The 16,927-nt window shown below is 40.2% G+C and overlaps 2 protein-coding genes across 2 annotated transcripts; both read right to left on the reverse strand.

The window, feature by feature from the left end:
* Positions 1-480: 480 nt before the first annotated feature.
* On the reverse strand, positions 481-9,852 carry nxf1a (nuclear RNA export factor 1a). Its single transcript, XM_029512909.1, has 21 exons — positions 9,594-9,852; positions 8,761-8,962; positions 7,873-8,041; positions 7,683-7,766; positions 7,303-7,407; positions 7,037-7,117; positions 6,688-6,757; positions 6,388-6,476; positions 6,176-6,283; positions 5,964-6,073; positions 3,613-3,649; positions 3,343-3,411; positions 3,071-3,126; positions 2,792-2,899; positions 2,574-2,632; positions 2,295-2,410; positions 2,153-2,195; positions 1,982-2,060; positions 1,380-1,562; positions 1,211-1,271; positions 481-1,122 (listed from the first exon to the last, which is right to left on the reverse strand). The coding sequence occupies exons 1-21, from the start codon at positions 9,619-9,621 to the stop codon at positions 1,084-1,086; spliced, it is 1,896 nt and encodes a 631-aa protein (XP_029368769.1). The 5' UTR covers positions 9,622-9,852; the 3' UTR covers positions 481-1,083.
* Positions 9,853-11,875: 2,023 nt separating this feature from the next.
* LOC115050413 (inositol-trisphosphate 3-kinase B-like) lies at positions 11,876-16,855 on the reverse strand. Its single transcript, XM_029513257.1, has 7 exons — positions 15,971-16,855; positions 14,924-15,008; positions 14,250-14,463; positions 13,562-13,766; positions 13,332-13,433; positions 12,766-12,837; positions 11,876-12,521 (listed from the first exon to the last, which is right to left on the reverse strand). The coding sequence occupies exons 1-7, from the start codon at positions 16,853-16,855 to the stop codon at positions 12,261-12,263; spliced, it is 1,824 nt and encodes a 607-aa protein (XP_029369117.1). The 3' UTR covers positions 11,876-12,260.
* Between the last annotated feature and the right edge of the window lie 72 nt (positions 16,856-16,927).

Consider the following 16,927-nt stretch of genomic DNA (forward strand, 5'->3'; position numbering starts at 1 on the left):
TCAACGTACGTGCGTCCTGCGTAATCGTGACGAAAGGCCAAACCCGGAAACGTGCTGCGGGTCGCTCCGCGTGGCCATCCTGGTAAGGTCAATAATTTCCAGGCATCAGCAGGACATGGTATAACTTCACAAGAACAACCCTGTCATTGGAGGACAGCGCGTCATAAACTCAGAATAAGACCACACGACACTTGACTACCTTTGTATGAATAATAGGCCAGTTTTTGAGCGAAGTTAGGGTGAGGAATTGAGAGAAATCTGATTATTAGGAAGAAAGTGTGGCAGACGGAACCTTTGAACAGATGAGGAAATAATTTCTGTATAAGAAACGATGACGTTTCGGTCAACGATGTAAAGCTTGATACCACAGCAGAATCAGATTGCAGAAACTCCAATTACACTTTCAATTTAATTGTACAAATATATTTTGGATTTTTTTTTCCCCCATGCAGATCCACAACTGAAACCTGTATGCTCAAAATCTAACACATCACAGTACAAATTGATGGTAGCTTGCATGACCTTCACTGCAAAACTAGTCTGACAAAGGAAACAAGGCATTTGGTGGTTCATTGGCTGCAAAGATTTCACAATTAATACAAATAATCTAACTTATAACCTAAAACTAAATCAAAACAGTTGCCATGAGTTGGGAGTTTGGCATTAGTATTTTTATATGCCAAATGTAAGGAACTTCCACATTAATTCTTTGTTCTTATTGTGCTTGAAGTAAAGTATCCAGTTTTAGGCAAAGTATTTTTATTGTTGAGCACAGTATAACAAATTAACCTTGAACAAAGTAGGCCAGCAGTTTTTAATCCTATGAAAACATGTAGTGATTTCTATACAAATAATCAAATGCTAAAATTATGAAGACAACCATCAATTATCTCATAACTTCAGTCTTTTGATATAACTGTTGACATTTGGCTGCTAAAAAAAAAAAAAAAAAAAAAGTAATTAGATAAAGGAAACATGATCTGCATCATTTTCAATAAAACAAAAGGTCAACAGTGGAGGATAAAACAAAACAGATAAATAAAATTACTGAAGTTTTTATTTCACATTTGTATGATGAACACTTCATTTTATGAATGCAACATCTGGGATCTGGCCTTTCGTCTGAAAAGAGAAAAAAAAAAAAAATTAAGACCCTGTTACAAGTATCATCACACCTGAACAAACAATGAATTAATCCAAATCATCTTACCTTTAACTGAGTGAAGATTTGTGCTGCCCTGTTGAAATCCCATTCGTTGTCTTGCAGACACCTGTGAGAGATCAGTGTTTAGATAAATAACAGAGAATCGTGAATAAATTCTGTGGCGTGACATTCCCAACACTCGGAGGGAAAAAAAACTAAACAAAAACAAACTTACTTTTGGGACCATTCCAAGTTCATGCCAGACTTTTGTGAGAAGGCTGTAAGCATTTCTTGCTGCGGTGCAGTGAGGGTGGGCACAGGGCTGGAAGATGGAGTCGGAGCAGGAGCCACAAAGGCACGGCGGATTTCCTCCGTTGTGGCCATTCGGATGAAAAGCTGGTCATTCACGATGCACAATCTGTGTCACGGGAGAAAAACAGTAAAAAGGCAATGAAGTTCCTTGTTCAGGTATTTGAAGAAGGGACTTCTACCTCTTGTTATATGTGCATAGTTTGCTGCTGGACACACCTGCCACATAGACTCAGTTGCAGGTTATTCAGTTTGCTTAGCTGAAACTTACTAAATTATGTTACCAGTTCCCTGCTCCAATACATATTTTAAGTATTTTCAACTATTAATTGTTATAAAGTTGGTGACTTTTCATTCACACTTTGTATTCATGGCAGTTGAAGCAGCAACATGAGAATTTTGCCTGTATGGCCAGTGCACTTTCTTGATGATCTACAACTGTTGTTACAATATTTGTAACATGTAACAGGAAAAACCAGCTAGACACTACAAAGATGATAGAATCAACTGCCAGCTCACTCAACCTACCCAGAACCTCCTGCTGGGACTGTGATTAAAACTCGAGAGAAGGCCATGGTCGAGTCTCGAGATTTACCATCAACAGCAACTGAAAACCAGACAAAAAATTAGTTTGAAATAAATAAATACAAATCCTGAATGAGAATCACAATCAGAAAGGGCCAAGTGTGAACATTTCACCTTCTTTGAAGACTCCACTCACTGTGAACGACAACAGTGTATTCTATAAAACAAAACATTTGAGAGTTAATACTGAGAAATTACACACCGATAGGAAGAGACTTATGACGTGTGCTGACCAACAGACCAAACATTAACTCACGGTGTAGGTGTTAACATCCACAGTGAAAGAAGCGATGTCATGCTGAGTTTTGGGCAACTCGTTGAGGAAAGCCACTACGTTCAATCGCGTGTGCTTCAAAAGACGAAATCTCATCGCTGAAGGAAACAAGTCAAATCAGAAAAGTAATCCATCGCAACCATTTAGATTAGAATATAGTCACATTAATTAAAATATACTTTTTTCTGGATCGTACTTGTAAACACTGATTAAGGACTAATAAACTGAGGATGTAAACATCCTCAAAAAAGGTTAACTCACTGGAGTCTTTGATCCTTTTAAGGTTTCGACTGTCTTTGTGATATTCACCCAGACTGCTCCTAAACACAAGAGGCACAGATAAAAATCTGTGAAGCTTGGAGTGGAATCAGGGAAAAGAGCAAAAGTGGGAAAACTATGCACCACATTCCCATTGCCAATCAATACCACAAATACAATTACATATATAAACAAGTTCATGTCTTTTAGACTGTTAATACCTGGAGGGATTCTGGGTGGAGTAAGGCGTTGTGAGAGACAATGACGCTCCATCATGGTAAGCGTCCAGAAGAGGTTGTCTGTCCCCAGAGTCATATATACTGTAGTACCTGCAACAGCCACATGTAACAAGTTAGTTTTCCTGTTTTTCAACCCTGTGATAATTTTTCAGACAGATTTTTCGAAGACGTAAGTTATAGAAAAAGCATGGTCATGGTTTCAAATTTGCACAATACATTTATCAGTATACACACACCGGTTAAATGATTATGTATACTCACTGTTGCAAGAAGCGAAGGATGAGAGCCTTGATTTCATCTGAGCCAAAACAGCTGCCCTAAATTGCCACAGGTCAAGCATTTGTCAAATGTGTAAACATGGCAGTTGCAGGGAGACGTTCACATGGAAGAAGATAATTTTAGCAGAGTAACTTTGAGCTGTATTAACTACTGACAGCATTAACACCTTGGACGGGTTAACTTAATTTCCTATTTAGAGAAGGACACCGAGTAGACAAATACATTTCTGTTCAATCATGAGTCAAGAAACTGACCTTGCATGGTGGGATAGTTGTAGGTGTTTCTACATCAAATCCAATGGGCGCAGGGAGATCATGACCATCCTTAAGAGGAAACCATACATGACACAAATTAGCACCAGTGGAATTTGGGGGAAAGGGGAAAAAAAAAAGAGAAGAAAAAAATCTTTATGCATTCAGGACCAAGTGTGGTATGAATGTCAGCAATGCATCTTGAAAAGAAAAGAGGCTGATGTAAAAAAAAAACAAAAACAAAAACTAAACAAGATAAACATGCAGACTTACAAGTTTGAGCAGCCTAGGAAACCTCTGACGCACAGCACTGGTAGGTGAGCAAAAAAAAAACAATCAAGAACAGGAAGGTTATTATCAAAAAAAGCACATCACACACAAATAAATGTTAAATACACCGATACCACTGTCAGTCACACCTGCTGACCCTCTCATGTCACTTTGTGTCTTTCAGTTGCTGTAATTTTAAGCTGTTACACTGTAAAGAACATTTGGGGGAATAAAGTCATTTACAGGTACATGAAGATAGTGCAACTACAACCAGTGTCTAATGGAATTTATTTCTCTTTGCATTGAGGTAAATTTACAAATGGACTGTCATTAACACTCATCTTTAAGTTTCATGCTGCACTCTTTGACAGTTCTCCCAGCCCAAAGATTACTTACCAGCAGGTATACTCACCCTTTCCCCCAATATGGAGATATACACAGATCTGACATGGGGGAGGCAACACAACCACACTTTTCTAGGAACACACAAACATGCAGAGACCCACGATCTACAAGACTACACTGGACACCAGCAAACATATCCAATTTTAAATGATAGAGGTTATGCACTGCTGGCAAATATGTGGCCATCCATCTCATGTAAATTATCCACCCACCCACCCCAAACTCTGACCGAGATGTGGGGGAGTAGATGAACTGAACAAAAGGGTCCGGATAAAGAAAAGGAAAAAGTAAAATGCACGCAGACCCAGGCATAAGTAGACAGTCAGAAGAAGCCTTGTTTGTCTGTGTCCATTCTTATCAGCAAAGAATGACAACATGAGAACAGCTGAACAAAAGGGACAGGAGGTTTCAAACTGAGCTGGACCCAGCAGTCTCTCCACTTATCCTATAGCTTTCTCCTGCTGCACAATAATCAGTGCCATACAACCACCGTCTACTCAAAAGACACGAGTCTTGATAAACTTATCCCAGGGATTCAATTTCCCATCTTAATTTGGGACCCAGACCTCTGGATACAGAGGGACTGGGTTGTCATCAAGCTTTCAATACAGTGATAATTCTCTACTCTGCTCTCTTGGTTGAATATTTGAGCTTCTTGTACTGGTCACAGCCATCAGACACTTGAAGAGGAAGTGTTTTCACTCTCTTGTTTGACTTATTTCGGGCAAAACTGAACTTTAATTTAAGTTCAGACCATACTTCCCTCCGAAGTTAGTTAATGGTGCTTGCCAAACTGCCCACTTCACAGAACAGCAGAGGTCTTTTTCAGTCAAAGAGAACCAAGAGAAGAGAGACCACATTTGATCTTTGGCTCATCATTGGTCACTGATGTCACATATCCCACTCTGCATTAGCCCAACGGCCTTTCCTGTGGAGTCCCATCTTCTCAAGTTCTTCCCATCTTGTTCTTTGTGAGTCAGAGCTCACAGGGACTGAGGCCGAGTAATCGTGACTGTGCCTGCCTTAGGTTGTCCCAGGGTTTTGAGGTGGGATCTTACCCGTCATAGGCTATCCAGCCTTCCATACTCGCCTGATACAGGGGGCCAAATGGGCAAGTGTACTACGAGGGGATGGGAGTCATTGGCCGGGGATTTTCTTTGTTTCATCCAAACATTTGTCATCAAAATGCCCTCTCTCCAATATACGACCTATACGACACTGTTATACAGTACTGCCCAAGAGATTGCTTTGAATCTGTATTTTTGAAAGCAGTTCACAGTAGATTGGGTTAGAATACATTCTTCTTTATAAAATTGTTACTTCTGAGTTTCATATTAGAAGCAGTGTGGTGGTGTTTTTCAACAGTTTATAGAATAACTAACCAGGATGTCAGCAGAGGAGTGCTGGGTGCAGCGTCACAGAATACCACAAAGTGACCAAAGCATAAAGGATGTCCCATAAAAGGGTGAAAACTGGCAGAGAGAAGACAGATGGGCATACTGTGGAGAATTTAAGCAAGCTGAAAGGATAACATCATCAAGGTTAAATGGTCCTCTCAGGAGCTTTCAGGATAAAGAAATCTTTAGTTTGCAGTGTTAAAATGGAAATAATCACATGGTTAGAAAGGTGAAATTATACCTTTTTTTTTAAACCAATTGCAAACAGACTTATGGGTATGCCTCCCATTTCCCCCCAAACAATGTACAAAAATAGAGAGAATTGACAGATAATGTCAGCTGGTTCTGCTCTCCTAAAGTTCATCCTTAACTGTGAAAGAAGTGTTCTGTTATCATGTAGGAAATCCTGCACATAAGCCAACTTGACCTTCATTTACTGCACACTCCCACTTACTCTTATTATATGGGTAAGACCTGTAGTCACCCCTAACACAAACACCACAGGGTCTCTGCCCTAACTCTTCCACTCAACCCCCAAAATCGCTGACTGACCTTATGTATGATGCCTGATCCTTGAAGTACTGACAAAGAGGATTCCTGTTCAGCCACAGCTCCACTAGCTTCAAGCCTTTTACTTTGTCCAGCTCCCGATCTGACTTCAGCTGGACAGTGAGTAACAGCACAAGATTGTGTCAGAGTGAAAGAGGTGGATTTATAATTCTGAAAAAATAAAATCAGGTGTTATATTGAGTGGCAAGCCTTACCTCATTGTGGGAAAGGTTGAGGGTCTTCAGATTAGGAACCTTGGTAACCAAATCAGAAAGTTCATCCAGTTTGTGAATACGGTTGTTGCTCAGGTTCAAACAAGCCAGCTGGAAACAGTCAGAAGAGATAAGCACATTCGGTTTAACATGCCACTTAGCATCACTCCCTTTCCAGCAAACTATATTATATTCATCTACTGTTCGGGTGTTACCTCTGGAATGTTTTCTTCAATGATCCTGATGACAGCTTCCATGTGTGTTTTCCGGTTCAAGGTTACTTCAATTTTCTGTGACACCAGTTCTGTGACATAAAATAAAATTAGCTGTCAATTTAAATCAATTTAATATTATTTTCAGTAATGGCAAAGCTATCCAACATTACATAAGCCCCATTACCAGATTGCCTGTACTATCAATTAAACTCTCAAAGTAAAACTCCGTGGTCCCAATTTTCTTATAAACACACAGAACAATGGACAAGGAACAACAAAGTATAGAAAAAGTATAATTACCTGGGTCTGTTCGAATGTTATTCAAATCAAGTGCTTGCTGGGAACCATCAAACCGTTTGGCCATGCATTGCTGCAAAAATTAAAAGAACAATTCAACATAAGAAGCCAGATTTTAAACAGCAAAGGATAATGTTCTCCTTGTCCATTTTAATTGGCTTAAAAGAGCAGAGGGAGAAGTCTAAACTAAGTCTAAAGGATGCTTAATAAATAAATTCCTGACACAGGCTCTTCCTGAGAAATCCTCTTTCTACTGCTGTCAAATGAAATTTGTCATAGACTATAGCTTGGGTAAAATGAATCATCTCAAATTTTTCACAGAGTCCTTGGTCATTTACACCATCTCCCTCACCTTCAAGTGCTCCAAGTGTTCAGGTTTCAGATCAGAGAGCAGGAAGGATGGTGGAGCACTGCCATTGACGTGTACCTCGACCTTCAAACATCAAGTGAACAATTTTATATATAGATATCTTATACATGAATTTTAGATTTAGCCTAATTCACAGTAGCATCAGAATAGACAGGATGTTACCACAGTCTGACTAAATTGATCATTGATTAAACTGAACTGGACTTTCTGTTGAAAAAAAGTGATATTTTGATGGTTACTCTTCATACCTTATACCCATCTGCATCTGTGATCTTGTGAGAACATTTGCGTAAAGCATTGGCAGCAGAGGAATCATCCACGTAGAAATGGGCCCTGTCATGGTCAACGTGGTACTGAACAAATGAGGGAGAAAGCAAAACTTAATGAGGATTTACGAAGATCTACAAAGAGTGGTTCCATAAAACAAAAACACCACTTTCGTTAAAACCTTCATCTTAGCCATTTTTAGACAAATATTTTTTCTCATTTAAAACTTAGAGGTACAATAACTTACAGCATTTCTTTAATAAAAACTCATAGTTCAGTTTATGCAATTCAAGATAGAAACTAAGACACTTACAAATTAACACAAAGGAGAAGCAAGTTTTAGACTGAAGCTGCATCTCACCTGTACAGGTGTGAAGGGAACTGAACTGATGTTCTGGAGAGCGGTCAATAACCATTTTTTTTCATATTTTCTTCCATGTGGAATCTGTCGGACAAAAATAAATAAATAAATAAAATAAAATATATGATCTATTAACAGGTTACCTGATTGGGTTGTGTAGATCATAAATAAACATAATAACTTCACGTACTGTTACTTTGGACCAGCCTGATTGGTTTTTCCCTCCACTGCCGTTTCCTCCACCTCGGTCTCCTCCTCTGAAGCCGCCTCCTCCTCTACCACCACTTCCCCCTTTGCCTTGTCGTCTGTCCCTGTCAAATCGTCCATCTCCTTTCCTAAATGGTCTTCCATATGGGTTGCTAAAGAATATACAACAATGACACACAGTTGAGTCCAAGTCTGATACCACCATCTCTTCAGCGGAATCTACATCATATTCAAACAATCCTCATTTGGTCAACATCTACTGTACGCTCCCAGTAGTGTTTCAGTGAACTCTAAAAATTCAACAGTGTTTTTGGAAAGAGGGAAAAAAAGTTTAAGTCAAGTTCCTTTTCCATGTGTCTGATCCCCCATGTCGGCACAGGGTCATTTCTCTCGCCGGAAAAAAAAAAAAACAAAAAATACAAAACCTTCTCTGTAGGCCATTGGTGGCATGTTCAGTTGCCTAAGGAAAAATGTTTGACTATCTCAGCAAAATAAAAACCTTTTATAAAACTTTAAATTGAAAAAGACTGACTCTTCATCACCGTGGTGCTATTACCAAAAATAGGGGTTAACAATTTAATACATTTTGAATACAATTCTTAGTGGTGGCAAATTAATTAACAAAAAAAAAAAAAAAAATGTATTAGTGCCACTAACAATTTCTTAATCTGCAGGTGAGAAAGAGGTTTAATACATTTAAATAAAAATTAGCTTTTTTTGGGATGCTTAAAGCTAAAACTTATAATAGATCCACCATTAAATGCAATTAACATAGTATTAAAATTATGATATGAAAAACTCTTGAGGTTAATGTAGCTTCTGCACATGCATCAACAATGTGTTTAACAGAACTGCCTTAAACCTCACTTACAATCTGTGGGAGCTGTCTTGAGAGCCATCACTCATGGTTACATCTCCATCAGCATCTTCGGGCCTTAACCGCCCAGAACCGCCAAAGCCACCTTGGTGGTTTCCCCGTTGGCGGTCTCTGCGGGACCTGTCATATGACCGGCCTTTGTGGGAACCCCTGCCTTTACGGTTGCGAAATTGTGGTGCAGTTCTGTCATCATGCTCTGAGAAGGAAAACAGAAAATTAAGTTTACTCAATTTGACATAAATATCACATCACACTCATGTACACACACCACACAGCTATACAAGATAGTAGTTATCACTTAATACCATATCCTTAGAGATTGACACGTTATGGAGACAACACCTATTTTATTAACTTAAGTGTATAAAATGGAAAGAAAACTAATGATCTTAAACATGGTTTTCAGATGGCACGTCAGAAAATCTTACTCAAACCTCCTGATGTGTGTAAACACATTGAAATCCTTTGAACATATTTATAAAAAAAAAAAAAGAAAAAGAAAAACATGTTAAGACTGGGAACAAAGCATATATAGGCACGGACCTCTGTAAGGCCTACATTTGCATTTATTCCTTGTGTTGTGTACAGTAGCGATGAAAACATACGGGTTTTGGTGATAAAGTCCTGGCTAAATTATTATGTAAAGTGGCATAATTCGACTTCAAGCTTGCCTATAATACATTAGTATATGCATGTTACCTCCTTGGACCGTGAAATCAATGCGTCTGACCTGCCTCGTCATCAAAAAGTCCTCGTGGTCTAAAGAAAAGTGGCAAAAGCAGCAGAGAAGGTGTGAGGTTAATGCTGTGGTGAGCAGGGATTCTTACCGTTGTAGTAGTGCCCGCCGTCCGCCATATTTCGTGGATAGTGTTGGTCTGTGAAACAACACAAAAACTACAGGAAACAGAAAGCATGCACGCCCGAGTCAGGTCGGAAAGATACTGATATCCGTCTAACGCGAAACACAACAACGAAGCTGTGGCGGAAACTCTGACATCCCGAGCGGCCGAGATGTAAAGACAAAGATGGACACAGCCTGGTGGCAGGGAGTGCTCTTTAATTAGCCGTTAGCCCGACAGGCTAGTTCGTCCGACTGCGCATTGACAAGAAGACAACGGAAGTGCTACATTAAACACACCGTGAACTTCCGGGGCAACAAAATGGCGCGAGGATTCGAAGAAAAAAAACAGAAACAAACAAAAACGGAAACCAAGGTGCGAATAAGCAAAACGAATTAATAAATAAACACCAAACATGAAACATGATAAAAAAAAAAACAACACACACAACACAACACTTTGTTTTTTAAGAATATCTTAGATTAGAGTGAATAATATGGTTAAACTACCCTGTGATGGACTGGTCGCCAGATGTGAGCTGGGATTGGCTCCAGCAGCCCGGCAATCCAGAAACATGCTGGTCAGGTCCAGAGTCAGCCTGACCTGACCCTGAGCCTGACCCTGACTCTGGACCTGGGCCCAGTGAGGAGGATGCTGCTGTGGGAGGAAAGTTAGTCCCATGTGCTGCACCAAAGAGTTCATTCAGTAAAATAAGTTTCCATTAACTGCCCCATTTCCCTGAAGGATAACCAACGACGGGCTTCAGTAAGGTGCACTTCTTAAATATACCGCGTTTTCATCACACAGACCATCTGACATCTCTGAGAAGCATTTCATGCACAAGTTGAGTTACAACACATGAAAGCTTTATTAAGCTTGTTTAATAGTTTGTTTATTTTTAAACACCTGAAGTATGTCACCGCCATCAGAGCTGACCTGCCCCGGCCTGTATAACCGTGCGGTCCACATGCGGAGGAGATCCGGGTCACACTCACCATTATCCAGCACTCGTGTCACCACAAGGTTGGGGTAGCTTTTCCGAAAGAAAGGCAAACGGTCCATCCGATAAACTTCTTCGGGCTCAGCTTTTTTGGGAAATGGGAAAATGTCACAAACTTCGTCATTCAAAAAACATTCAAACATGATTTGTTCATCTGAAGGTCAACGCTAACTCTTTCTGCTCGGACCGCTCCGCCTCTGCCGGGTAAATTGGGCTAGCTTAAGCTAACCTTTAGCATCATGGCGGATCCTGTGAGAATCCCGAGTGACTCACCAGTCAAAAACCAAAACTATTTACCAATTAACGCCATTTCCCTGATGATGTTGATGACACCTACCAGGTGTTGGCCCGATGTTAGTAAAGTCTGTGCCGCCTGTCTTATGTCCAAAGAGCCGCAGGGCGCCACCGGGTGGAGAGCCTGCAGCTGTGCAGACCCTGGATGGTTAGACGAGCGCAAAGTGAAGTGAACCTTCCGCCCTTTTCTGTCGTGCTATATTACACTGTCATAAAAATATTCCCCAATACATTCTTTTAAAGAGCTACAACTACACACTTACACTTTGTGCTGATCTTATTATTGACTTCCACACTGATTTCTCCAGTAAACTACAGTGAATATTTATTGCTCAGTCATTTATTATTGGAAACGTTTGTCTCTTTTCAACTGTTAAATTTTAGGTTCATTTATAATTGTTTCCCAATTATATGGTATTTTCCAGAAACTATGGTCATTTACAGATTCGCAGAACAAAACTTCCCCATTTTTAAAAAATATTAAGTGACAAGTCACTTTTCAGGTTTAGACAATCAAAACTACAATGCATCGTCGCAGACTGTTTGCAACCTTTGGGTGATTTTTTAAAAAACCAAATACAAATATGATAAAGAAGCTTAGTTTTTCTTCTTCTTCTTCTTTCCTCTCCCATTAATCCTCTTAGGACACCTCAGACGTATCTTGTGATGAGTTGGAGGAACCTGCGCCACAGGTTAGAAGTCATCTGGCCAACCACCAAATAGTATATAAAGTAATTCGTATTGTCTGTAATTAATTAGTTCATCTTAGGATATACCATGACTGGATAAACAGATGGTTTGCTTGCTTTCCTGTGTCTTTTTGTAGTTTATATGCCAATTCTACTGGGGATGATACTATTGCTTTAGTGCCACTGTTATGGATATATCAGAGGTGAGCAGATTGATGCATTCATTATTTATTTCACTTTGCTGACACCACATAATATTTGAAGGCGCTTTGTATCATTCACTTTATACATATGCTGCAACACATTTTAATTTACACAGACCATTATCGAAAACTCATTCTCACTGTGGTAGTAAAGCATCAAAATATATAGAATACATTCCGTGGATTTTTGGTGTTTTACAAATGGAAAAAAAATTGGAAATATATGTAAAAAAATCCTACAAAGAAAACAATTCTTTTAGTCTGTATAGGTAACATCCCCTCTGTCGTGGTATGCATGTACCATATGTACTACATTACACATCTGTGGATTTCACCCAAATTGTACTTCCATATTCTTTGTCATGTTCTATCTTGCAGTCGTGAAACCAGGCAACAGTTCAATATCTAACAGCATCCATATGGTCCACCTCATTCTGGATTTGAGTCTGGTTTGCGAGGCACCAACCCCTCAGTCTGTTAATGTAAAACTCTTTACCCCTCCGATACTGTCCTCCTGCTGCCAGGCAACCACACTGATAGCTTGGCTCAAAGAATTGATAAGGGAGGTCAGGCCGATGAGGTAGCCGTCCTCCCTGTTGCCCTCAGCCCATGGGACATTGTGTTGGAGCTTGCTGGTGTCAGGCACAGGGGTAGTTTTCCCAAAGTCTATCATCCACACACTGGCCTTGCTGGTGTTGTCATGGACAAAGAGCAGCGAACTGCCAATCACCTGATGAGGTCAAACATATGTATATGTAGAGTCATTGTGCAACAAGGATGAATTTGATTGAGGTGAACATAAATTCATCAGTAAAAAGATCTGTTTCTTGAATATAGTCTGATGAACTATTTAAAGGTCCATCTTTTGTAGCATTAGCTGACAGTCAAATCCATGTTGTTAAATTCAGACAGAACTATTTCAACCAGTCACACCGTTAACAAGAAACAGGGATGATTTGTCTCCTTAGACCAACCTCATGGTTTCTGAAAAATGGTGAGTTTGTGAGTGCATCATTCAGAGCCAGGAGTCTGGAGTAATACGCTTTCTAGAGACAAGATAGACAGGACTGACTGAAACTCTTTAAGTTGAGGAAGAACAATATTAGAAATTACGCAGGTAAAAGAAAAAAATGAAAAAGTTATTTAAATTTTCTATTGTTAATAGCTGAATAGGCTTTTTTACCACGATTAAACCCTTTATGATAAATACTGTTTTCACACATGTTAAGCATTACTTTGTCATTTCAGTGGTTTCATGAACATCATACTAGCACTGCTCCCACAACAGTACACAACATCGAAACTGAACAAAAGCTGACTTTCATTTTGTTTCAGATTTTGGAGGAATGGTTTGTTTGATTCCTTCTCTTTTCATTAATATCATTAATACCATTTTAAAGGAGATAATCAGACTATCATCTCTTAAATGCTAAAATGGAAGAAGACAATCAAAAACTTTTGCACATATTAGTATGAGTAGGGAGAGATTCATCTTTGTATGCTGCTTAATGTACCAAGTGTTTTGAAGATAGGAACTGACCAGAATGTGAACTTGACTCTTGGTAAAGAAGAGCAATGCCTCTGTGGCTTGAGCCAAAGTCCGAATATTTCTGAAGTCCCGCTGGACACTACCATCCTCTGTCTGAGTCATGCACACAGAAACAGATCAGCGCAAACATTTGAAATCTTCCAGGGAATGAAAGAGGTCAGATAAACAGGCCATTTTGGGTAACATGAGTTTTGAAGTGATTTACTGGCCATTGCTCTTACCATGATGCCTTCTATCCTGAAGCCCAGTGTGGACGTAGAACTGTTTGCATCCCTCCACTGAAGGTAGCGCAACTTGGTAACACCTCTCTGTGCGTGTTCCTCCGCTGACAGAGCCATTGGTTCTATTTTCAACATCTTCTGGTACATGTCACTCCGCAGGGTGGCTTTGGTCCGAGCTTTGACCAGCTCCTCCTCCTGGTATGTTCTAAAAAGAAGACTTCTGCATCATATATTGCGTAAAAAACAAACTGATGCATACAAAACCCACCATTTGTCCTGCTAGTCTGTTCCTATTCGTTCTGGGTGAGTCTGGAATTCCTCTATTGTTTAAGCAGCCATATTAGATAGATGCAGGAAACGCTAATCAAAACTTGTCAAGCTGAAATAATAATTAGGGAGGGCTCATGGGAAAGAAGACTTTACTCAGAAAAACAGAATTTTGAACTTTTTGAACTTTCCAAATTCCACCTGAACTGTAATATTGATCAAAAACTGCAAAACAAAAAGCTACTAAATGATCCTTCAGTGTGATTTTTTTTTTTATTATTTTGATTATGAGGCATGAGAGGAGAAATGGTTTAATCAGAATCAATATGTAAATATTCATATAAATATCAGGCGCTTCATTCCCAGTCCCTACGATCAGAGGTGGACTCGTCATCAGAGTGGAAATTGCTGTCCAACTAACCTGATTCCCATTTTGCAGTCCATGATGACTGGTTTCCTCAGGCCGCTCAGCAGATCCTCCAGACAGATGTAACAATGCTCCCCTCTGGTGACCTTGCCGTGGTACTCCGGAACAAAAGGTCTTAGTGGATCCCTCATTAGGTAGTCCAGACAGTTTGCCTCCACAACACTGTACAGTTTTAGCACCTCTCCTCCCTCACTCAGCTGGAAGTTACCTGTTGACACCAGCGACGAAAGTCACAATCTGACTATGGTCTTATTTCAGGGCCAGTCTTCCAATTAAGCTGTGAAAACTGTAGGAATAATTTATCAATCTCAATGCAGCAGCGATGTGTTTTCCATCACTGCCAGAGAGAAGTCAGTACAAACTACGAATTCAGTCTTCACTGTATTGAAAATAAAAAGGTGACAGGCCCTCACATAGGCATCCTTGACCGATTAAAGCCTGCTAGAAAACCCACTGAAAAAAGAGCTCGCAGTCATCAGTAACATACAAAAACACACTCAGCAGTGAAGGTACAGCTGATCTGTCCCCTCATATATGTGCACTTAGTTCACCAAAATCTGAAGAAACACATGGATGAAGATATGAATGTGGCAGGCTGTTTGGAGGCCAGATTACGACCGATTGGTTTCTGTTGCATTTATGTTTAGGATAAACTGTAACACACATGCCTTGATGTCCAGCCAGCTGCACCCAAGAGCTCTGCCGCCGCAGGGACCAGTGCATCATGGTCAGGTAGGTTTTCCAGGTGCGACACTGACACACAAAAGACAAGCAGATTTTGTCGTTGCCTTCATCCAAAGTGAATGATGAGAAATAAACAGAAGGTTTATTTATTTGTTGGTTCCTGTCCAATACAGTTTGGTCTGAAGTTACGTATGCTCAACATTCATCCAGTATTTATTTTATTAAATTCAGTGCAGGGTATTCAGCTATGGCTCAACCGAGCCCTTGTTAGAATGAGAAGAAGCCACATATTCATCTTTTGGCTTGCTTTGTTTCTCCTTTGTAGATTTTGTTTGATGAAATCTGCATATCACAAAGACCTTTCACATTCTAAGGGTGACCTTTGACGGGGCTCAGAACATGTCAGAACATTTGTTTACAAACAATCCATGACTCACAGTTAAGTCAGCTATTTTGTTTATACACAAAACAGCTGCCATGCTAGATGCATGTTATTGACAAAGCAAAAAAAAAAACCAAAAAACAGACAAACAAAAACAAATGTGTGAGGATAAAGTACACTTCAGCATGTTCTGGAAAGACACTTCTATGAAACAAGATTGCATTTTGAAGAAAATCTATATAATAGGGATTTATTTTTCCAATATGAGATGTCTGCCTCTTATATGTTACCTTTTTGTTAACGGGATAGCTATTTCAGTTTCTTATGTGAAGTCCTCACCTCTCCTTCTATGTTACTATTCAATGTTTGACAGTGCAAACATGCAACATACAGCAAGAAAGTGAACATCTTCTCCCAAATCTTCCTGCAACTGGATCTCTTCAATCCCATATTGAGAGCAGCAGTCAGGCATGCAAACAGCATTCAAATCAGACTTTATCAATGTTCTGTCTGAGGCCAATGCAAATTACTGGGACCAAAGGTGCAAAGAACAGTTGAGAAATCTAGTTTTAACCCTCCCATGGGAAACAGAAACAGCTAGTTCTGTAACCTGAAAATGAAGTTCTAAATTGCATCCATTCGTTCTCACCTTCCTGAATGTCTTCCTCTTCCTGTCAGCATCCTCTGCCTCACTGAAGACGTCATCGCTCTCTGCTGAGGAGAGGTTGATGGAGGAGCAGGAGGAGGTGGAGGAGGATGAGTGCAAAAGTTTGGAGAGGATTGGATGAGGGGAAGACCATTGCTTCGTACTGGAGGCCCCTCTCAGCTCCTCGTTCTCTTCATCCTTCCCCTCAAAGGTTCCCCCGCTCCCCTCGTTTTCTCTCTCTCCTGCTAAAATAGATCTCTTCTCCTCTTCGACCCCCTCTTCATTTCTATCTGTCTCAAAACTTGAGTTCTTGCTTCTCCACTGTTTCCACTCACTTCCTTCGCCATCATGCTTATTTTCTCCCCCCGTCTCCTCCACTCTTCTTTTCCCACTCCACCTAATACCACATGTGTCAGTATTAGCCTCACAGCTCCCCCCCATCCTCTCCCTTCTCCTTGCCCTCCATTTTGCCCTCACCTCATCTCTTGCACACTTGGTGGTCTCCTCTGCATCTCCTTTCCTTTCTGTGCCTTGAATAATCTGATTCTTGTCTTCGTGCTTCACCTCATTAAGTCTGACAGGCGGCTGGTGAGCAACAGGATCAGCGATATCTGTTTCTGAAATGAGCTCATTGTCTGGCTCTGTATTGTCTCCAAGTCCACCTATACACTGATTGTAAGGTGGGAAGCTCTTTGCCAGTTGAAGTCTCGGTCTGGACCTCACTAAGACTTTCCTGCAGCTGCTGGAAGGCCCCTCGTTGATCGCAAGGTGTTGGTGTGTCTCGTCTGATAGTTTTGCAGAAAAGTCATTATGCATGATTTTCTTGTTTTCTAACTCCGTCTTCATTCCTTCTGCATTGTCCGCCGTTGTGTCCATCTTTGCATCCATCGTGGAGCGTCAGAAGTGAATCTTCTCCATGAGTCTGCTGGTAAGATACAGAAAGGAAATGATGCACAGTTT

The sequence above is a fragment of the Echeneis naucrates genome, chromosome 10, assembly GCF_900963305.1.
Source record: "Echeneis naucrates chromosome 10, fEcheNa1.1, whole genome shotgun sequence".
NCBI lineage: Eukaryota > Metazoa > Chordata > Actinopteri > Carangiformes > Echeneidae > Echeneis > Echeneis naucrates.

What these genes read in the sequence shown, in the direction of transcription:
- nxf1a (XM_029512909.1), bottom strand. Translation starts at nt 9,621, where the DNA reads ATGGCGGACGGCGGGCACTACTACAACG. An exon ending in AACACTTGGAGCACTTGAAG is followed by an intron (nt 6,758 to 7,036) that starts GTGAGGGAGATG and finishes TAATTTTTGCAG; the next exon opens with CAATGCATGGCCAAACGGTT. An exon ending in CAACTATCCCACCATGCAAG is followed by an intron (nt 3,127 to 3,342) that starts GTCAGTTTCTTG and finishes GTGGCAATTTAG; the next exon opens with GGCAGCTGTTTTGGCTCAGA.
- LOC115050413 (XM_029513257.1), bottom strand. Translation starts at nt 16,855, where the DNA reads ATGGATGCAAAGATGGACACAACGGCGGACAATGCAGAAGGAATGAAG. An exon ending in AGAGGAAGACATTCAGGAAG is followed by an intron (nt 15,009 to 15,970) that starts GTGAGAACGAAT and finishes TTTGTGTGTCAG; the next exon opens with TGTCGCACCTGGAAAACCTA. An exon ending in CATTTTTCAGAAACCATGAG is followed by an intron (nt 12,522 to 12,765) that starts GTTGGTCTAAGG and finishes TGACCTCATCAG; the next exon opens with GTGATTGGCAGTTCGCTGCT.